A 23,681-nucleotide genomic window follows, 5' to 3' on the forward strand; every position below is an offset into this window, starting at 1 on the left:
ATCATATTAGCATGTAAAACAACATTCAGGACATTGACATGACGTTTACTAATTTTCAGGTGTAAAATTATCATTTTACCACTATACGTAAAATTTCATGTTTTTGACTTTTTCTTAATTCCATTGACTCTAACATGTCCCAAATAATTATTTAAGCATACATAAATTTTCTCATATTTTTGTTTAAGTTTAAATCTAGGCGTTTCAATTAATTCTTTAATTAATATTTCGTGAGGCGATTAAATCCCGAATAAATCCAAAACTCATTATTTTGATCCCAAAATTTTAAAAATAACATTTTTATTACCTAAACTACTCTTGTGAGCCATGAACCAAACCCGTGGACCCATGGTTCCAATTTTAATCTTTAAAATCTCGTTTTTGGCCCATTACCGAACCACCCGAGCCATTTCCCAAAATACTCGAGCTATGGTCGAGCCACCTCGAGCCAAACCCGAGCCAACCCACCTAGGCACCCTTTTGACCAAGCCAAGCCCAAGTAACCTAGCCCTAGCTCGCTCAAAATTGCCTGGAACCGAGACCATGTACTGCATGTGTGTGTGCGTGAGTTTCACTTGAGTATAATAGGACTCCTACCTAGTCTAGGACTCTTTTAGCCCTTAACCAATTTACCCCTAATGACCCTAACCATCCTTAGACCACACCCAGATCAAGCCCAGGCCAGCCCAAGCCCTAGAACCCACGTAGCGAGCCACTAGTTCAGGAACCAGAAGCTGCGCTTCTCCCTTGCTCTCTCACGATTTCCATCTTCTCTCGAGCCAACAGCCAACCAAGCTGCACCAGCCCATGCCCAGACCCTTTTAGGAACCCTCCTGGACCCTTAGAACCTAAGGACTCGACCCCAGCACCTAAAACCGAAGCCACACATAAGCTGCAGAAGCACACCTGAGAAGACCCACTTGCCAAGGACTCATGTTTTCTAGCTTAGCCACCTACCCCACGAGCCAGCCCTTGAATCAGCCCCTCAAGTACCTTCCTAGGACCCTAAACACTTGACCCAGCCCATCCAAAGCCCTCTGGCCGAGCCCCTTAACCATATGCGCGAGCTGAACACCTGCGCCCCTTCCTTGGCTTGCTCTCGGTTGGAGTTCTAGCTTGCTAGGACTCCTCGCCAGCCTCTTGTCTCGAATCCTAGCATGGCTAGGACCCTTCCCTTGACCCATACTTGACCCTAGCCTAGCCCTGGTCTAGCCAAGGCCAAGCCATGCATCAAGTTCCCTTCACCCGTGCTGTAACGTACCGAACTTTTTACTACTTGAAATTTGCGGAAAAATTTAAAATTTTCTTAAACAATTCGTGAACCTTCAAATTTGATACAATAAACTGTACGTCTCAAAAGTTGTTGCAACAAAAGACTAAAAATTAAGTTTGACAAAAGTATTTGAACATTTTCATAAAAGCTTAAACTTGGCAGTCCTCGGGTTTAGCCTTTTACTCAGTCCAAGCCTGCTCATTGGTCCCCATCCCTTGTATCCTTGAAAATATCTTCACCTGCATCGATCAAGTCTAGTGAGTCTAAAGACTCAACACGTACAAACTGGTAGTAGCGAATAATACGCAATAAAACCACATGCGACTTTAAAATAGAGCATACATACTTGAAACTTGAACTTGCACTAAACTTGAACATACATACATAACATAGACGTGCCATAACGTGAAAACTTTTCTTAGCATGCTTGCATACTTGTACATACTTGAACATACATTAACTTCGTAATTTTGCGTAGAGGCATTTTCAAAGCAAGTGACCCATAACATAGAACGCCTGATCAGACTAAATCACAGTACTAGGCTGACATGGAAGAATCCATTGCCACATACATGAGATCCCCTTTTATGCTTTAACGGGTGGATTGGTCCCCGTTCATGCTTTAACGCTTTCCAATCCTGATCTAAACCCGTTCATGATTTAACGGGGTGGATTGGTCCCTGATCATGCTTTACCGCTTTCCAATCCCATACATAATTTGGTCACAAGACATTTAGCATAACTCAAAAACTTGAAATATTTTCTTTGCACGTCGAACATACTTACATTGAGGGATTCGTCTGATCTCGCTTGGGGCCGCTGCTACGACATACTAACATGAAATCAACACTTAACTTGCATAACTTAGACGTAGGTATTCGTACTCCCCCGAATCAAGTATATAGCTTAAGACATTCTAAAATACTCGGGACTTGACCTCATTCAATCGATGTACTAAACCATGAAATGAAATTCAAAAGCAAAATAGCTGTATTGTTTAGGTGACCCGCTTTGCGATTCAGTTGAACTCTTGGGACTATATCCAATTCCATACCGTTTAGCCTTTTTCTTGTTTTCCAACATTCGAACAATATGTTTACTTGGTTCTGAGAATTCATTTACCACAGTTGATTTTAAAAAGTTAATATACTTCCATTTGTGCTCATTCAACTTCGGCATTGTTTCACTTGCAGAGGTTTCATCACTGCTATTGAAGCCAAAACCACTTTTGTCAGTAACTGATTTTTGTAAACCATGCATTTCAGTCAGCGTGACTGATTACTTGTTCCATGATTTAATCAGATCAGTTTGTTTTGAAATTTAATTTTTCAACTGCTAAATGAATGATTAGTTCTCAATCATTGCATTTTTCTGCTTTACAATCTACCTTCTTAGACTCATCAATTCAACTGACTCATCAGTTTCAGTTTTGTTTTCTTTGGGTTCAGTTTGCTCAGCTTTATCCTTTTTGAATGAAAGAGCAAGTTTGTGTTACTCATTGAACATGTCTTGCAGTGTAGAAATAAGTTCTTCTCGTGTGTAATCAGTTGAACTGAAATCAACATGTTCGCTGGTTAATTCCAGTTCTGTTTGCTGGAAAACTCATAACTGATCAGTTCCCAACTGATCAGTCAGTTAGATTTCTGCTTCAACTGATGACGTGTATAATATTTAGCTGGTACGCATTAATCTTCAGCTAGAGACAACTATCAGTTGTAATTATTTGAGGCTCGTTGCCTTTGATCAATTATTCAAATACATTTCGAAGCTTAGTTTGCCAAATCACTGAAATTTAGTTTCCAACATCAACGATCCCAGGGAGCAGAATCATATGGATCAGTGGCTCAGACTGATAGACGATCATCTGCTGTTCACTTGTTCTAGCCATCATCTACCCAGTCACATCCGAGGCCAGGAGAAAGTCAGAAGGTTAGCCAGCCTCCGAGACACCAGGCCAGAGTGTTTGCATTGACCGAGGAACAGGCCCAGGAAGCACCTGATGATTTGGTTGCAGGTAAATGTTCTCTTTGTGGTTATCCTGCTTATGTATTGATAGATACGGGTGCATCCCATACTTTTATCTCTGAGAGATTTGCATTGATGCATGCTTTGCCTGTTGAGTCTTTATCTGCTGTAGTATTTGTCTCTTCACCTTTGGGGAGAGGTCTTATATCAGTAAATTCTATTAGACATTGTATGTTGCAGTATGATGGTAATGAGATAGAGTTAGATTGTATTGTACTCGGTTTGTCTGATTTTGACTGCATTATTGGTATTGATATGATTACCAAGTACAGAGCTACCGTAGATTGTTTCCAGAAAATTGTAAGGTTCATACCTGATATGGCTGATGAATGGAAATTTTACGGTAAGGGTTCCAGAGCTCGAATTCCTTTAGTGTCTTCTTTGTCTATGACTCGATTATTACAGAAAGGAGCAAAGGTATTCCTTGTGTATTCAGTAGATGTACTGAAGTCGAGCCCTTCAGTCCCAGATTTGCCAGTGGTATGTGAGTTTTCCGACGTCTTTCCAGATGAGATTCCGGGTTTGGCTTTAGTCCGAGAAATAGACTTCAGCATTGAGCTGATACCAGGTACATTATCTATTTCAAAAACGTCATACAGAATGGCACCGATTGAACTGAAAGATTTGAAATATCAGCTAGAGGATTTGCTAGCCAAGGGTTACATCAGACCGAGTGTTTTTCCTTGGGGCGCTCCAGTACTGTTTGTCAGAAAGAAAGATGGTTCAATGAAACTCTGCATTGACTATCGGCAATTGAATAAAGCTAAGATAAAGAATAAATATCCTTTGCCTCGTGTTGATGATCTATTTGATCAGTTGCAGGGTTCTTCTGTTTATTCCAAGATCGATCTGAGATCTAGATATCATCAGTTGCTGATAAGTGCAATTTATTGTACTTTTATTACTTGTTTTTAACTTGGAATTTTGTGATTCTTGAGCAGGTTTTATTTGATATGTTGTTGTTTTTGTTATTGTAGTTTGGAAGAGTAGAAATGAGAGTTTGGAGTGATATAGTGATGAATTAGAAGGTGCAAAGGACAACGATACACGAAGCAACACCGCACCCGCGGTGTTCACAAGAGCGCACCCGCGCTGTTCTCCGAGGCATGACCGCCCCCGCGGTCATGCTAGCACCGCACCCGCGGTCTCACCAGAAGAGCAGGAGGAGTTTTAGTCGAAATGGCACCGCACCCGCGGTCCTTATACCACCGCACCCGCGGTCATGCACAAACACCATTCCGGAAATTGTGAAACTTTGTGGACTTTGAAGAAAAGCAGGGGAAAATGGTGTGCTACGTGGGATATCTTGTCTAGACTATAAAAGGGTCTCTTTTTCATCATCTAGGGGAGAGGAGAGAAGCTAGGAAAAGGGTGGAGGCTACAAAGAAAAGAGTTGAAGATCAAAATCATCATCTTCAACAAGTTCTTGCACATCTTTGGACAAAAACTTCATACACTCAAAAACTCTTGTTCTAAGTTCTTTCTTTCTTTATTTTTACTTTTAGTTGATATGTCTTGTTTAAGATTCATGTATTGTTGTGTTATTTTTATTATTATGAACTAAATTTTAATTCTAGAGGGATGATGGAACAAAACTAGAAACCATGTGTTGAGATTCATGATTTATGCTATATAAGTTGTCTTTATTGTTCATTTGTGTTTTTCCAATCTTAATGCTTTCATTTTATTGGCCATATCTTGAATGATTTGTATGTTATAAATTATCACTTGGAAAAGGAAATTTATAATCAAGAAAGGGAAAAATACATCGGTAGTATTTATATAGTTCGGGAGGACATATCTTGCTATTGAAGCTATAAAAAGAATTTAGTGCTTATTGTGTTATTTAATTCTAGATTGTTGACAGGGATGTTACAATCTTTTGTTAGATAATTAGTATCTATTTAGCACTCGGGAGAGGGATTAGATAATTATAGAATTCTTGGTTAATGAATAAGAAGGACAATTATAATATAGCTACACAAAATAGTACATGGTGGATAGTTGCGTGAAGTCGGACCTCTAGATCTTTTATTCCATTGTTCAAATTTGTTTGTTGCTACAATTAAATTTATTTTCAATTATAGTCATTGGTATAATCAACTCTGTTAAGTGAATATACTAAATAAAATCGAGACTATTTTAATTACAAGCATTAATATAAATTTAGAAATACATTCCTCGTGGGATCGACACTTGTACTCGAAATTACATTTTACTATAACTTGACGTCGTGCACTTGCGAGCATTAAAAAAAACACGCAACAAGTTTTTGGCGCCGTTGCCGGGGAGTGTAAAATTTGAATTTATATTAGTATTGTTACCAATTAGTCTAGATTTTAATTTAGAGCTATTTTTATTATACTACATTAAACACTGATTTGTTTATTGTCTTTGTTTGACAGTGCATGCGAAGATCGCAAAATCTTGACTTGCTTATCTTTGATCCTGAGATCGAAAGGGCCGCAAGAAGGTTAAGAAAGGCAAGAAGAGAAGAGATTCTAGCAATGGCTGAAAACAGAGACAATGAAAATCCACCCCCTGCAATACCCATCCTAGATCATTTTAGGCCGGTACTGAATGCTCATTATTCGGGCATAGCACGAGGAACAATTAATGCAAACAACTTTGAGCTCAAGCCTGCATTGATAAACATGGTTCAACAGAATCAGTTTGGGGGAGCCGCTACTGCAGATCCTCATTTACATCTCAGAACATTCCTTGAAATTACTGACACGGTAAAAATAAATGGTGTTTCTGATGATATAATTCGATTGCGTCTGTTTCCTTTTTCTCTTAGGGACCAAGCAAGAGGATGGCTCCAATCGCTTCTTTTGGGGAGTATCACTACCTGGCAGGATTTAGCAACTAAGTTTCTTGCAAAATATTTCCCACCTGCAAAGTCTGCACAGTTGAAAATCGAGATAAGTACTTTTAGGCAGACTGATTTTGAGCAACTATATGAGGCATGGGAACGGTATAAGGAGTTGCTGAGAAGGTGTCCAAACCATGGTTTTGAAGATTGGGTACAGATTGAATTATTTTACAATGGTTTGAATGGACAAACAAGAGGCACTGTTGATGCAGCAGCTGGTGGCACAATATTTGCCAAATCACCCGATCAAGCATATGATTTGCTTGAACAGATGACCATTAACAGTTATCAGTGGCCGACTGAAAGATCAGGAGTGAAGAAGCAAGCTGGGATTTATGCCATAGATCCTATTACATCACTCACAGCTCAAATTTCAGCTTTAACAACTCAAATTGCAGCAATGAACAAGGCTAGTACATCAGAGGTTGAAAATGCATCTGTTGTTACTGAAGAACCACATATTCCAGATGAGGCACATTATATCAACAATAGGAATTTTGGTGGTTATGGAGGATATCGAAGTAACCCTCCACCTAACACTTATCATCCGGGTTTGAGAAATCACGAGAATTTTTCATATGCTAATAATAAGAATGTGGTGAATCCTCCACCGGGGTTCAATGCATCAAAGGGGGAAGGAAAACCTTCACTTGAGGATTTAGTTGGGACATTTGTTGTAGAATCGAGTAAAAGAATGGCTAGGACTGAATCTCATCTTGATGGCATGGAAACTCACATGGGAAATATGGGAGCCACAATGAAGTCATTGGAGACACAGATTGGTCAATTGGCTAATGCATTGAAAGATCAAAATAAAGGTCAGTTCCCAAGTAACACTGAAGTGAATCCAAAGGAGCAATGCAAAGCTGTGACTTTGAGAAGTGGAAAAGAACTTGAGGGTAAAAATTCCAATGAAAAGGATGAAAAAGAGGTGACTGTTGAAGAAGTTGAAATTGAGGGATCCAAAGTTGAAGTTGAAAAACCTCCGGTATTTCAGCCAATACTTCCATATCCACAGAGGTTTAAAAAGAAGAAATTGGATGAGCAATTTGCCAAATTTTTGGAGATCTTCAAGAAGATTCATATCAACATCCCATTTGCCGATGCTTTAGAGCAAATGCCAAACTATGCAAAGTTCATCAAAGATGTGATGTCTGGCGAGGTGAAGCCTAGCACTATTACCTTGCAGCTGGCGAACAGATCACTTACATATCCACGGGGTATAGTGGAAGATGTTCTGGTAAAGGTAGACAAATTTATATTTCCTGCTGATTTTGTCATTCTAGATATGGAAGAAGATCAGGACACTCCACTTATCTTTGGAAGGCCATTCTTGGCCACCGGAAAAGCTTTTGATTGATTTGCACAAGGGTGAGCTTACATTGAGAGTATGTGGAGAAGAAGTCATGTTCAACATCTACAACACAATCAAAGAACCAAATGAGGTAAGTACTTGTAATAGTATTGATGTAATTGATTCATGTGTACCTCATGTTGGTGCAGGTAGATTGACGAAAGATTCCTTGGAGAGATGCTTGTTGGAATCCGCGTCTATACTGGATAAAGATGATTGGGACGTGCAAGAGGAGTTACTTGTTCTCGATACATTGCCTAAAGAAAAGATTGATGTGCATAATGTAGAACTACTTGAAGATGCAAGTATAGAGGTACCAAAAGTATCCCCTGAATTGAAGGAACTTCCAAGTCACCTCTGTTATGCATTTTTAGGTGAAAATTCAACATATCCAGTAATCATCTCTTCTTTTCTTACTTGTACTGAAAAAGAAAAATTGTTGAGGGTGTTGAGAGAATTTAAATCTGCTCTGGGATGGACAATTGCTGTTATAAGGGGAATTAGCCCTACTGTTTGTATGCATAAAATTTTGATGCAGGAGTCATATTCACCTTATGTTGATCATCAGAGAAGGCTTAATCCTGCAATGAAAGAGGTTGTGAGGGCTGAGGTATTAAAATTGTTAAATGCTGGTGTTATTTATGTTATATCTGATAGCTCATGGGTTTCACCAGTACAAGTAGTGCCTAAGAAGGGAGGAATAACTGTAGTGAAAAATGAGAACAATGAATTGATTTCAACTCGTCCAGTGACTGGTTGGCGAGTATGCATAGACTACAGGAAATTGAATGATGCTACTAGGAAAGATCACTTCCCACTTCCATTTATTGACCAGATGCTTGATAGAGTTGGTGGTTATCATTATTATTGCTTTCTAGATGGCTATTCAGGTTACAATCAGATTGTCATAGCACCGTAGGATCAGGAGAAGACTACCTTCACTTGCCCTTACGGTACATTTGCTTTCAGGAGAATGCCATTTGGACTATGCAATGCACCTGCTACTTTTCAGATGTGTATGATGGCCATATTTTCTGACATGGTTGAGGAAATAATGGAGGTTTTTATGGATGACATTTCTGTATTTGGTACATCTTTTGATCATTGTTTGCAAAATTTAATGCTTGTTTTGCAGAGATGTCAGGCTAAGAATCTAGTTCTGAATTGGGAAAAATGTCACTTCATGGTTCCAGAAGGTATTGTGCTTGGCCACAAAATTTCAGCTAAAGGAATAGAAGTTGACAGGGCCAAAGTTGTGGCAATTGAAAATCTTCCACCGCCGAAGAATGTGAAAGGAATAAGAAGCTTCTTGGGACATGCCGGGTTTTATCGTCGTTATATTAAAGATTTCTCTAAAATTACTAGACCTTTATGTAATTTATTAGATAAAGATTCTACATTTATTTTTGACGATGACTGTTTGCAGGCATTTAACAAAATCAAGGCAGCACTGATTTCAGCACCCATCATGATAGTACCTGATTGGAAGGAGCCCTTTGAGCTCATGTGCGATGCTAGCGACTATGCTGTGGGAGCAGCATTGGGACAAAGGCGAGACAAGATGTTTAAAGCCATCTACTATGCAAGTCGTACACTCAATGCAGCCCAACAAAATTACACAACTACTGAAAAAGAGATGCTAGCAGTGGTGTTTGCATTCGACAAATTCAGAACATATCTCATTGGCACCAAGGTAACCGTTTTTACTGACCATGCCGCTCTTCGTTACCTGTTTGCCAAAAAGGATGCAAAGCCCAGGTTGATACGATGGATACTCTTACTTCAAGAATTGGACTTTGAGGTCAAAGACAAGAAAGGTTGTGAAAACCAGGTGGCTGATCACCTGTCACGACTAGAGTTGGAAGAAAGAACTGAAGGTGGAGCTATCAACGAGTCGTTCCCAGATGAGCAAATTTTCAAGGTAAGTGTTACATATCCGTGGTTTGCAGATATAGCTAATTTAATTGGAGTGTTACTTTGTGTGCTTTGTTTTAATTTAATTGGAGTGTTTATTTGTTTAGTTGATTTTGTGTGTTTATTTATTTAGTGTATTTTTGTGTGTTTAATTTTTTGGTTTATTTTGTGTGTTTGTAGTATTTTTGTCATGAAATTTTTAATGAATTGGCCAATGATGAAAATATTTTTAGTATGGAAAAGAAAGGTCATGCATCAAATTCATGTTAATTGATCACTTTGAAAAATTTAGAGAATAGTCATGAGATTTGGTGAGTTTGAGACTTACAATTTCTATAAAACTTTGTGATTTTTATTGGATATTGAAATAAAATTTTTGCAAACACATAGATGATTGAGGCAATCTTTGATTTTATTTGGGCCATTTATTTTGTTCATAAACATTCATTTGATGCCCTTTTGAGCCTATACAAAGAAAGAGTTGTGTTTTTGAAATTCCTTGGAAGCCAAGCACATTTCTTTTTGAATATATATATATTTGGTTGATGCATTGAGCCACCATTTTCACGATGATTAGATTCTACTCTTTGATGGTAAATTGAGATTTTGTCTAGAACTATCCAAACATCACTTGAGGCGAAATACGGACAAATTATGATTTAGGAATGATTTAGGTGATTTTTGGATCGATTGAGCCTTTCAAGCTACCAAATAAATTAATTTATCATTTGTCACCTCTTTGAGCTTATATGAATTTGAATGGCACACGTAAATATGTGTAAAAGACCCCCATTCAAATTTTAAATTTTTTTTTTCAAGTATCCCACAATTACCAACCTTTTGAATATCTTATACAATTAATTCCTACCTTCTCAAGGGAGTAAGAATTCGAAAGATTAAAGAAAGTTATTTTCTCCTACAAAAGTACATTGTTGAAGTTGGAGAAAAAGGGGAGAAAAAAAAATGAGATGAAATGAATAAAAAAAAAATAAAAAATTTGGAGATCAAAATAAATAGTGGAGTTAGAAAAAGAGATGAAATTCAATTTACTCCCTTATTTGAACTCCTAATCTTTATTTGTAGCCATGAACCAAGGCCTAACATTACAACCATTTAAAATCCTATTAACCTAGTCATAGTTGTCCAATATACTAGTGGAGAGTGATTGGGAGGATCTAGCCTATGGACAATCGATAAACACTGTCATTGAATAAGAATCTTGATCAATTTTACACACACCTCATTGCATCAAATATTTATTGGGTATCCATTTCTTGAGTGAATATTGCTTTGAACCCAATTTTTACCGAAAAAGACCTTGTGATATGTGTTTGTAAAAATTTGAAATCAATTGATAATGATTTGAAACATGGTTGAAGATATTTGAAGTTAGAGAATGAACCCATCACATGATTTTATCCGGATGAACAAGTAGTTTAATTGATTTGAATTGTAAATGCATGATGGATTTTGAATTTATATTGAGGCCAAGTTCTTTAAAATATTTCATGACTTGTTTGTTTGTTTGTTTGTTTTTGTTGTTTTGTTTTGCTCGGGACTAGCAAAATCTTAACTTTGGGGGAGTTTGATAAGTGCAATTTATTGTACTTTTATTACTTGTTTTTAACTTGGAATTTTGTGATTCTTGAGCAGGTTTTATTTGATATGTTGTTGTTTTTGTTATTGTAGTTTGGAAGAGTAGAAATGAGAGTTTGGAGTGATATAGTGATGAATTAGAAGGTGCAAAGGACAACGATACACGAAGCAACACCACACCCGCGGTGTTCACAAGAGCGCACCCGCGCTGTTCTCCGAGGCGGTCATGCTAGCACCGCACCCGCGGTCTCACCAGAAGAGCAGGAGGAGTTTTAGTCGAAATGGCACCGCACCCGCGGTCCTTATACCACCGCACCCGCGGTCATGCACAAATACCATTCCGGAAATTGTGAAACTTTGTGGACTTTGAAGAAAAGAAGGGGAAAATGGTGTGCTACGTGGGATATCTTGTCTAGACTATAAAAGGGTATCTTTTTCATCATCTAGGGGAGAGGAGAGAAGCTAGGAAAAGGGTGGACGCTACAAAGAAAAGAGTTGAAGATCAAAATCATCATCTTCAACAAGTTCTTGCACATCTTTGGACAAAAACTTCATACACTCAAAAACTCTTGTTCTAAGTTCTTTCTTTCTTTATTTTTACTTTTAGTTGATATGTCTTGTTTAAGATTCATGTATTGTTGTGTTATTTTTATTATTATGAACTAAATTTTAATTCTAGAGGGATGATAGAACAAAACTAGAAACCATGTGTTGAGATTCATGATTTATGCTATATAAGTTGTCTTTATTGTTCATTTGTGTTTTTCCAATCTTAATGCTTTCATTTTATTGGCCATATCTTGAATGATTTGTATGTTATAAATTATCACTTGGAAAAGGAAATTTATAATCAAGAAAGGGAAAAATACATCGGTAGTATTTATATAGTTCGGGAGGACATATCTTGCTATTGAAGCTATAAAAAGAATTTAGTGCTTATTGTGTTATTTAATTCTAGATTGTGGACAGGGATGTTACAATCTTTTGTTAGATAATTAGTATCTATTTAGCACTCGGGAGAGGGAGTAGATAATTATAGAATTCTTGGTTAATGAATAAGAAGGACAATTTTAATATAGCTACACAAAATAGTACATGGTGGATAGTTGCGTGAAGTCGGACCTCTAGATCTTTTATTCCATTGTTCAAATTTGTTTGTTGCTACAATTAAATTTATTTTCAATTATAGTCATTGGTATAATCAACTCTGTTAAGTGAATATACTAAATAAAATCGAGACTATTTTAATTACAAGCATTAATATAAATTTAGAAATACATTCCTCGTGGGATCGACACTTGTACTCGAAATTACATTTTACTATAACTTGACGTCGTGCACTTGCGAGCATTAAAGAAAACACGCAACAGTTGCGACTCAGAGATTCTGATATATTGAAGACAGCTTTCAGAAACAAGTATGGTCACTATGAGTTTATAGTCATTCCGTTTGGTTTAACGAATGCTCTAGCTGTATTTATGGGTTTGATGAACCGTATATTTCAGAAATATCTTGATGACTTTGTGATTATCTTTATTGATGATATTCTGATTTATTCGAAGAATATGATTGATCATGCTGAGCATCTGAGAATTGTAATGAAAACTCTGAGGGCTGAGAAACTGTATGCAAAATTATGGAAATGTGAATTTTGGCTGAGACAGGTTGTATTTTTGGGGCACATCATATCTGGCGATGGTATTTCGGTTGATCCTAGTAAAGTTGAGGCCGTGATTAATTGACCTAGAATGACATCTGTGCCAGAGATACGTAGTTGTATGGGTTTAGCGGGCTATTATCGTCGATTCATCAAAGATTTCTCTAATATTGCTAAGCCGATTACTCAGCTGACTTAGAAGAATGCCCCTTTTGTATGGTCAGAGGCATTTGAATCCAGTTTTCTAGAGTTGAAACAAGGATTAACCAGTGCTCCAGTGTTAACTATTCCGTCAAGTACTGGTGATTTTTTTGTTTATTGTGATGCTTCTCATAGGGGACTAGTTTGTGTTCTGATGCAGCGAGGAAATGTTATTGCTTATTCCTCGAGACAATTAAAACCACATGAGACTCGCTACTCGATTCATGATCTTGAATTGGCTTCCATCGTATTTGCATTGAAAATCTGGCGAAATTATCTATATGGTGAGAAGTTTGAAATTTATTCTGATCATAAGAGTTTGAAATATCTATTTTCACAGTCAAAACTGAATATGAGGCAACATAGATTTCTTGATTTTCTGAAATATTTTGATTGTGAAATCAAATATTACCCAGGGAAATCAAATGTCGCAGTTGATGCATTGAGTTGAAAGGTATTTTCTTTATCCTTATCGACGATTGGTGTCTCGAATTTGATTGAAGATTGTTGTCTTTCTGGATTAGTATTTGAGACAGATTGTAAACCTCTGAAACTTTATACTATTCAAGTTGAACCAGAGCTGATTTTAAGAATAAAAAAGCACATAAAGTTGATCAGAATATTCAGAATTTGATTGCGATGTTCAGATCAGGGCATCAATCAGAATATCAGGTTCGTGATAATGTGTTATATGTGAATAAGAATTCTTGTTGTACCAGATGTTTCAGACTAGAAACAAGAGATTTTGACAGAAGCACATGGTAGTCGTTTTAGTATTCATCATGGTGGCAGAAAGATGTACAATGATATGAAGAAACAGTTTTGGTGGAAACAGATGAAATCAGATATTACAGATTTTGTGTCCAAATGCTTGAATTTCCAACATGTGAAAGCAGAAAGGAAGAAACCAGGAGGTATACTACATAGGTTATCTATTCCAGAATGGAAATGGGATCATATTTCCATGGATTTTGTTACGAAGCTACCACGATCCTCCCGAGGTTGTGATGCGATTTGGGTAGTTGTTGACAGATTGACCAAATCAGCGTGTTTTATTCCTGCCAAATGACGTATAGACACGACCAGATGACAAAGATTTATGTCAGATAAGTGGTTAGATTGCATAGAGTGCCAAAGTCCATTGTATTACATCGTGATCCTCGATTCACTTCACACTTTTGCCACAGTTTACAACAAGCTCTAGGTACGAAATTACATCTGAGTACTGCATATCATCCTCAGACAGATGGACAATCAGAAAGAGCTATCCAGACATTAGAGGATATGCTTAGAGCTGTAGTGCTAGATTTTGGCACTAGTTGGCAAGATTCTTTACCACTTTGTGAATTCTCGTACAATAATATCTATCAAACGAGTATGGAGATGGCTCCATTTGAAGCTTTTTACGGCAAGAAGTGCATATCTCCTCTTTACTGGGATGATATCTCCGAGGTACCGGAACTTGGACCTGATATGATTCGAGATATGACTGAGAAAGTAAAGCTGATTTAGCAGAGAATGAAGACATCTCAGGATATACAGGCTAAATATGCAAATATTCGATGTCGACCTTTAGTATTTGAGTCAAGAGGCGGAGTATTTATGAAGAATTCTCCTTTTAGAGGCTTTGTCAGATTTGGCAAGAGAGGGAAGTTGTCTCCACGTTATATCGATCCATGTGAGATTCTTGAGAAGATAGGTGATCGTGCCTATCGATTTGCTATTCCTCAGTCTCTATCTGGAATACATGACGTCTTTTATGTGTCTATTCTACGGAAATATCTTCCTGATGCTTCTCATGTTCTTCAGCCTGATGAGGCCGAACTCGATGAAACTCTGAGTTATTTTGAAAAGCCACTTCAGATTCTCGATTGCAAAGAAAAGCAGCTCAAAACAAAGACTATTCCGCTTGTGAAGGTTCAGTGGAGTCGTCATGGTACTGAAGAAGCTACATGGGAGACTGAATCAGACATGAGACAGAAATTTCTAGAGTTGTTTCACGGATATGAGTTTCTTATCCAGCTTCTGATATATATGCTTATTTTATGTGATATGATTGCCTATGATTTCGAGGACGAAATCATGTCTCAGAGGGGGAGAATTGTAAGGCCTGAGAGTTTATCATTATAACCCGAGATTAATTAATTGACGAATTTAAATGATTATGGAAGGCATGAGGAAGACATGGAATATGTGTGAGGCCAGAAGACCTCGCGCATATGTGCGGAGACTATGCATGCATATGCGTGAGCAACTAAACGTAGAGGCAGAAGACCTCGCGCGTATGCACGAGACGAGGCATGCATATGCGCGAGCAGGTGAAAGTTATTCCAGAAGACCTCACGCATATGCGCGGAGATGAGGCGCCCATATGCGCGAGTAGATGAAAGTTATTGTTTTGATATATTCGAACTCCTTGAATTTATGTGCTTGTTCTATTGAGTTATAGAAAAGCATAGAATAAAATATAGATATCGTGAAAGAGTCTTTGGTAGAAGTGCCAAGTCACTGGACGTTTGTTTTATATCGATGCCCTTAGGAGAAGATCGACTCCTATTGTAGATACTCGATACAGTGTGCCGAGGTACAAGAATAAGAACGTACAACCACCTAGAAGGGGAGAGTAGGTGGGAGACTTGTTACGTTCTTATTCAAACCGAGATCCATAGATAAGAGTCGAGTCAAAGAGTAAGAGTTATAGTTTGATTTAAAGTTTTGTATCGAGTTATGTTTTTCTAGATTATGATACATGCTATTTGATAAATGTTTTATGCCTTTGTATATGCTTATACTAAATGCATGTATACATTGTTTATACTGGAAAATATATTTCTCACCGGAGTTATCCGGCTGTTGTTCTGTTTGTATGTTGCATGACAATAGGTGGGCAGGATCAGGGTCGAGAGAGGATGAAAGATCGAGATTAGAGTGGTGATCCGGGCTTAGATGTAGAACTGGTTTTCAACACCTGATATGTGGTTGATAAACATTAGTTATGATTTTATTTTGAACAAATTTTGTATCTTGGATCATATTGTAGATATTAAACTAGATCTTGTAAATTAAATAAGATGGAGCATAACATTTTGTAATATTTTGTACACTTATTTATGAGGTGTTCAACTTAAAAAAAAAATCGACCTACCTTATTTAATTGATCCATTTAATCCCAATGATGATTTAAGAAAATGAATTAGCGTCCGGGTCTCCACAATAGGCTTCCAATGGATTCAATTTTCCCTGATAAATCTTCCAAGGGATTTGATTTTTGATAATTTTTCTTCCAAGATGGTTTCGATTCTCACAGACAAAGCTTTCAATGGCTTCTATTTTCACTAATTTCGCTTCCAAGGCTTTTGATTTCAGACAAAGATTTCGAACATTTTCTATTGGAGAAGTACATAAAAAGAAAAAAGATGAAGGGAGCTCAATCACGTGATGATTTGGAAGGTAAATGGGTACAATGGTACTGTTAAGGAGCTCAAACTCATAAATTAGATGAGATGGGTTAGGAACTGAGAAATCAAATGAGCTGACACAGATAATGAAACCCAACCCAACTCGGGGTTTGGGGATATGAGATAAATTCATGGGTGTTTGCCCTAATATATTTGATCCACATATCAGCTGTAGAATTTAATGAGTGGGGTTTGATGCCCGAGCTACAATAGCCCAACCTTTATTCAATGTTGTGCTTGGTTTTCTTGTCGAAAGATTAATGCAAATACATACTGATTAATTTGATTTAAAATTTAGGTTAGTTATTTATATACACATACAAGCTCCGTAGATAAAAGTCTTAATATACTATGGTACAATGAAGTCTTACATGTCACGTCGATCATGAAACAAATATTAAACTTACCTTATTTTCTAATTAGTTCTAAGTCAATTTAACCACCTAAAATAAAGATAAAAGTCGTTCAAGCTTAAAATGGTACCTGTGATGTTAAACATAACGTTTCATTGGAAGGGCATTAAGATTTCCAATCATGCAGATGTGTGATCATATGATGAGTGAACAACCCTCCCTGAGACTTTGTAAGTGGTTTTCACTTATCGAGTATATTAGCACGCAGTTATGGTTGTAAACAATTAGTCCTTTCACCCATGACAACATAGAAGCTCTACATACTAGTGCTACAATATGACTCATTTGCCAACTCCGTGAGAGTCATCGAGTGGCGAGATTGGATGTAGTTTAGACATGTATAGGAGCTTATGCTGTGTAGACATCCTATTTGGTCTGGTTAGTTAATAATTGAATGAAACGTCATCTACTTTTTAACTTTAAAATCCTACTATTTTTTTTTAAAATATTATTTCGAAAATTAATAATCACTTAACATTTTCATAAATCAAAACAATTTAACATTTAAAATATCAAATGCATAAAATCCATAAATCGTCTATTACCAAAATTCCTACGTCGACCATTAACAAGATCAACTATCGTCAAAATAAAACATGAAAATCTCTAATAAATCATTAATAAAAATCTTTAAATCTTTTAACTATCAAGCTAATGCGGAAAAATAAAGGTCATCGGGAGTGTACTGACGGGCTCGATCCATTCAAGCATCAGCGCCTCCCTCAACAACATCATCACCTGTAACATTCAAACCTAGTGAGTCTAATGGCTCATCACATTCTAAATATAAGTAGAAAATAATACATATACAAGCACATACATTGAAAATCATAATTTTATTTAAAATAAATTTGTAAGCATAAATAAATCGTCAAATCATAAGATCGTAAAATTGTAAAACTTTCAATCATTTATCATTTTGGCTGATATTTGATCCTTGAAAGTGACTATCATTTTATCATCTGATTGACTTATCAGTGTTATCTCACCATTTTTCATGGGGACGGGTACTAGGCATCGACGTAAAATAGAAATACGATCGTTTGGCTCCCACTAGGGTCTTTTTCCGTAACAGGGATCCCTCTAGAGCCTTTTCCCTCACGATATTTCCAAAAATCTTATATCATATCCTCTTTGTCACAATGAATTCACATCCTTCAAAATGTTTTTCCTTCTCTCTTTTTAAATCAGAAGATATCACGACTTTCCAAAAATAGCATTAACAGTAGAATTTTGACTGCTTTACTATAAATCATAAAATATCATATTTTCATCAAAATCATTATAATATATCATTTAACATGCATTATGACCCTTTCGAGATGCTTCCAACCTTTTTCGTACTACCCACGTGTAAAATGGTTTGCCCCTGGACGTAAAATTCCTCGATTTTGATTTTTTTTTTCTTACTTTAATTGACTCTAGACCATCTCAAATTATTATTTAAGAATAAATTTAATTTTTAATATTTTTATTTCACGTAAATTTTAGGGTTTCAATTTAATTTCCTATTTACTAATTCGTGAAGCGTTTAATTCTCGAATTAATTCAAACTTTAATATTTTGTTCCAAAATTTTATAAATAAACTTTTTATACTTAAAAGACCCTCGTGAACCATGAACCGACTGCTGTGGCCATGGTTCGAACCCTTACCCATTACACTCCATAATTAGAACCCTAGCTTGTTCTTCTCGAGCCATCTCACGTTTTCCTCGAATGCAGCAGCCCCTAGCCCTAAAGCCAAGCCGCGCACCTCTACTTTTCTTTCCTACGTCGCGGCACTCAACATACTGAGCCACCATCGACAACGGCTGCACCAGGTCCTGACCCGACCCCTAGCCATCCTCCTTAGACCCGACCCCTAGCCATCCTCCTTAGGCCCAACTGGACAACCCTGAACCGCATTGACTGAGCCGCGAGCCACCCTAGCTGCAACCTCCTTATTCGCACATGGGGAAGAGTCCATGCAGTTGTGGACTCTTCCCCTACGACAGTCTTCTAGTACTAGCATGGCTAGAACTCTTCCTAGCCCTTAGTCATGTCCCTCACCGAGCCCTAGACCAACCGAGGTTGAGCCGCACGAAGCCAAGCACCGAGCCGAGCCCTTGATCACCTAGTACACGTAAGAAACCCTAGGTTCTTATCTAACCTTAGCCAAGCTCGAATCCAGCATGAATTTTTATCTCTTAAAGGAACAAGAGTAAAAACAGTAAAACTTTGAAACTAATCTTTATATCGTTAAACCCATCGAATGTAAATATTTTCATGCAAAATAGTTCAAACATGCAGAATATTGTTTGAATGATGTGTCAAAGGGATTTAGATATGTGCCTTTGTGTTTTAAGATGCTCGAATACGCGATCGTCGGCGTGGGGTGCGAGGAAGAACGAACGGGCAACGAAGACTCTTTGTTTTCTTCCCTTGAAATTTTTGAATTTGAGTGTGTGTTGTGTTCGGCTATTAGGTGCACAAAAAGACCTAGGTTTTCTATTTTATAGATTTTGATTTCCATGATAATGGGCTTAAGTTTTGGGCTTTCAAGTTTAGGGACAATTGGGCCTACTTATCCTAGATAAATTAGGCCCAATAACACCTATTTAATTGAAAAATAAAAATTTTTAAAAATTAGTTTACAAAAATAATGCATTTGATATTTTAAAAGTCCCTCGTCTGTCCAAAACCGGCTTCCCGGATAAAATCGTGCTCGTCTCGTAAAATAATTTGAACCCTATCATTTTTAGGAAAAATTAATCATTTTAAATCATATTTAGAAGCCTTGAAAATATTTATTGAAAAATATTCAATTTGTCTTGGTCGTCCCCGGTCTCCGTTCCCCAGACTATTATCGAATATTCAGACTAAATCTACAATTCTCATGAAACTATGTCATATAATCATTTAATCATGCAATCATATATTTAATCATATAATATGCATCATGCAAGCATTTAGAATCATTTAAGGAAGTTAAATATGAAACTTAAATCATTTGCATGCATGTGGCTTACGTAGGTTGGCTTTTTGGACATTATAAATCCTCCCCCCTTAAATAAAATTCTTCCTCGAAATTAAGACTTACCAAATAATTCGGGATAGCGACTCTTCATCTCTGACTCGATCTCTCCAGTGGCTTCTTCCTCCGAGTGATTCAACCACTTAACTTTGACCATCTTTATCACCTTGTTACGCAAATTTCTCTCTTGTCTACCTAAGATTTGAGTAGGCCTCTCCTCATATGACAGGTTTGGTGAAAATTGCAGTGGCTCAAAGTTCAGAAAGTGTGAAGGGTTTGACATGTGCTTGCGGAGCATCGATATGTGGAAGACATTGTGGACTCCTGCGAGTTTAGGTGGCAACGCCACTCGATATGCTAATGCTTCCAATCTTTCGAGTATCTCAAATGGCCTAATGAATCTTGGACTAAGTTTTCCTTTCTTGCCAAATCTCATAACACCCTTCATAGGTTCTATCTTTATAAACACGTGATCACCTACTGCTAACTCGAGATCTCGTCTTCTTTGGTCCATGTAGCTCCTTGTCGACTTTGAGCATTTTTCATTCTATCTCGGATTTTGGCAACCATTTCAGTGGTGTGCTGAACTATCTTGTGTCCCAACGTAGCTATCTCTCCTACCTCGTCCCAATGGATAGACGATATACATTTTCTTTCCGTAGAGTGCCTCGTATGGACCCATTCCTATGGATGGATGATTACAATTATTGTAAGTTAATTCCACCAGAGGTTGTTTCGATTCCCAAATCCCTTGGAAATCAATCACACACGCTCAGAGTGGATCCTCATAAATTTGTATGACTCTTTAAGACTGACTGTCGGTCTGAGGATGAAATGCGGTAATGAATAGTAGCTTATTCCCCAATGCTGCATGTAGACTTTTCCATAATGATGAGGTGAAACGTGTGTCTCGGTCAGACAATATAGACACTGAAATACTGTAGAACCCGTAAATTAGACTACGTATAATCCAAGCATAATTTAGTATTTTAAATTATAATGATTTTATTGAATGAGTATTTAAATGCTTTTTTTTAAAGTTAATTAGTTTATGCACCAGTTTAAATTTTATCTTTTCAGTTAATTCAGTGAGGCCGGACTGGAGTTGGAGTTTTGAGAAGGATGTAAGATTAAGAAATCATTCCCAGAGTTTATTTTAGCTAGCTAATAAGTTGATTTAAGTTAAAAAGGAGGTTTAAGGAATTATTTAAGTTACTTGAGGTGAGTAGGAAATAAGTTCATTTAGGTTCCTTAAGTAAGGGATTAATTCACTAAATTAATTAAGGGATAGGTAAGGCTCTTAAGGTATTAAAATTTATCAACTACACAACATTTACCCTTCATTTTTATTGTGTATTTTCGGCCCCCTTAGTTGCTAGATTATTCCTTGCCAACTCAACACCTTTGACCCTTTCTTTGTTATTTAATAAGTAGGATAATCCTTTTATTTTTGAAGCACCATTTAATTAATATTATATCGTATCCAAGCCTTGTATAACATGTAGAAATAGGTCATGCTTTCCCCCCAAGAAGACTTGATCAACAATTTCAAAATTCAAATGAGAAGTAGACTTAGTCTTGCCATTTGAATCCCTTTATTAGTGGATCTTCCCCTCACTCTCCTAACCATCATTCTCCATCCCTCACCACCGAATTCATAGCCAATTCGGAGTGTAAGAACCGTGGGTTTCATAGCTTAAAACAAGAGAGAAAATCAGTAGCAAACAAGGTAGCAAAAGAACTCCACCTCCTCCGCACCGGATCGTCTCATTCTTTCGTTTTTCTTTCAAACGAAACCAGGCATGCATATATTCTTCCTTGACTCTTCAATCAAATCCTATTATCATTATTTTTACATTTCATGATCATCATTTTCAAGCAAAAACCGAAACACACCAACAATTTTCAGAAAATAAAACATGCAGATTTTTCGGTTCCATGACAAGCTTCACGGTTTCTTTTGTTTTCATGGTTTCAGGTATTGGTTCGATTCCAGGCTCTCAAGACGACATCTAGACATGTACTAGGATGCATTAGGACCATGATGGTCCATTCATTTAACCCCATGTACGCTGGAAGTCGAGAATATGACAGCAGCTTCCCATTTGTGTCCATTTGTGTTTCAAAAAATTCTGTTTGCTGTCAAAGGAAAAAGTTTCTGATCATGGCTGCCCAAAAGGCCTATAGCCATGGTTAGAACACTTCCCTAGCATGTCTAAGACGTGACTAAGTCACCCTTTTGGAGGCTAGGTCCATGGTGAATCGGTTTTTAAATAAAACAACAAGAACAACCCCTGCACCCTACGGCCCTCTCCTTTTGACAGCATGGGTGTTTCGAAAATGGTGGAATGGTGTGGATCTTGTTTGGCCTATGGCTCTTAGCCATGGTTCATACCAAACCCCTAGATGTCTATATCGTGCCATGGTCAATCAAATGGCCACTGGAACGACATGAGACAACAAACGAAGCACAACACCACACACGCATGCAAGGTGTTCCTGGGTAGGAGTTTTTGAATTGTTGCTGGTGTGATGCGGATTGTGGCTGGCCTACGGCCCTTAGCCATGGTTCAAATCATTCCTTGGGATGTTGGTAAGGGGTTTTGGTCGGTGGTTTAAGCCTCAATGGCCATTAGCCTCGCAATCGACGCAAGAAACCAAAGCACAACTGCTGTATTTCTGGACATCAACTTGTGGTGACGGTTCAGTGGCTCGTTTGAGTACTTGGTTGGCTTTTAGCCTATGGCCTTGTACTGTACGGTGCCTCATTGAGTTATGAAGGTCATTTTTTTGGCCGTTAGTGATTCGGATCATTTTTGAGGTCATACGAGAATTTACGGTGCGATGTGCCAAATTGACTCTCGAAAGAGCGTTTCTTGTTTTGGCCTCCATTCACCTAGATTTCGGCCCTCACTATTTTAGGAGCATTATTTCATCATTTTTGGCTTATTTTAATCATGACTGCTTGATGGTTCGGTGTTGGTTCGGGTGGCATGGAGTCATGATTAAATACGAAGTCGTTAGGCGCAATTGTCTCAGTTTTCTGATTTAATTGCATAGTTTTGTCAAGTAAAAGTTATTGCATCTTTTTCATGGCATATTTAGGTTGCAGAGAGCCTGGGAGCGATCCAATCCAATCAGTAAAATTATTACAGGATATTTAATTATGTGAATTAATTATATTACGTGCAAAAATATTCATTTTTTTTAGATTTATGCGATATTGCTTGTGGTCACTTTACTATCATGATTAAACCCGGTCGCCAGTTACCGGTTATGGGAGCATTATTAAATCGCCAGTTATCGGTTCGGTCGCCAGTTACTGGTCAGTTCAGTTGTTTCACCCAGTATACTGTGGCTGTAGTCTGATCAGATATACATTATTAAATCCGATCGCCAGTTATCGGTCCTGTTCGCCAGCTACCGGTCAGTTCAGTACAGTGCAGGGACCACTTGCGTAGACCATAATCGCACCAAAAAATTAGTACAAGTTATTTCATTACAGGACTCCAAGGAGCAACCATTTTCATTTATGATTTCCCAGTTCAGTGATGCACGTATTATAATTAATCATGACACGATATTTTTACGATATGCCTCATGACATGATATTTTCACTTGCATGCAATTTTACTATTTATTTACTTGTTATTTACGATATATGCATGTTGAGTCTTTAGACTCACTAGACTTGATTGTTGTAGGTATTGATGATGTCGGGGCCGAGGACGGGGACCAGTGAGCTAACTGGGGTCGGCAGTTGTGGAACCCGAGGACCTCATTTACAGCACTTGCCATTTTTTATTTTTTTTTATGCTCAAACATTTTATCAGTTGTTGGATACTTTAACTTATTATTTTGGCGAGTAATAATTTCTTCCGCTGCTATTTTGAACATTTAA

The 23,681-nt window shown here is 37.5% G+C and overlaps 1 protein-coding gene across 1 annotated transcript; it reads right to left on the reverse strand.

Annotated features, from left to right (window-relative positions):
- Positions 1–720: 720 nt before the first annotated feature.
- On the reverse strand, positions 721–20,294 carry LOC140835757 (uncharacterized). The gene is made up of 2 exons (XM_073201164.1): positions 19,847–20,294; positions 721–869 (listed from the first exon to the last, which is right to left on the reverse strand). The coding sequence occupies exons 1-2, from the start codon at positions 20,292–20,294 to the stop codon at positions 721–723; spliced, it is 597 nt and encodes a 198-aa protein (XP_073057265.1).
- Between the last annotated feature and the right edge of the window lie 3,387 nt (positions 20,295–23,681).

The sequence above is a fragment of the Primulina eburnea genome, chromosome 7, assembly GCF_022965805.1.
Source record: "Primulina eburnea isolate SZY01 chromosome 7, ASM2296580v1, whole genome shotgun sequence".
Taxonomy (NCBI): Eukaryota; Viridiplantae; Streptophyta; class Magnoliopsida; order Lamiales; family Gesneriaceae; genus Primulina; species Primulina eburnea.

Excerpts from the sequence above, each read along its gene's own strand:
- LOC140835757 (XM_073201164.1), bottom strand. The coding sequence starts at position 20,294 with ATGGACCAAAGAAGACGAGATCTCGAGTTAGCAGTAGGTGATCACGTG. Across the intron at positions 870-19,846 it reads TCGCTATCCCGAATTATTTG|GTGCTGGGGTCGAGTCCTTA; the intron begins GTAAGTCTTAAT and ends CTTCGGTTTTAG.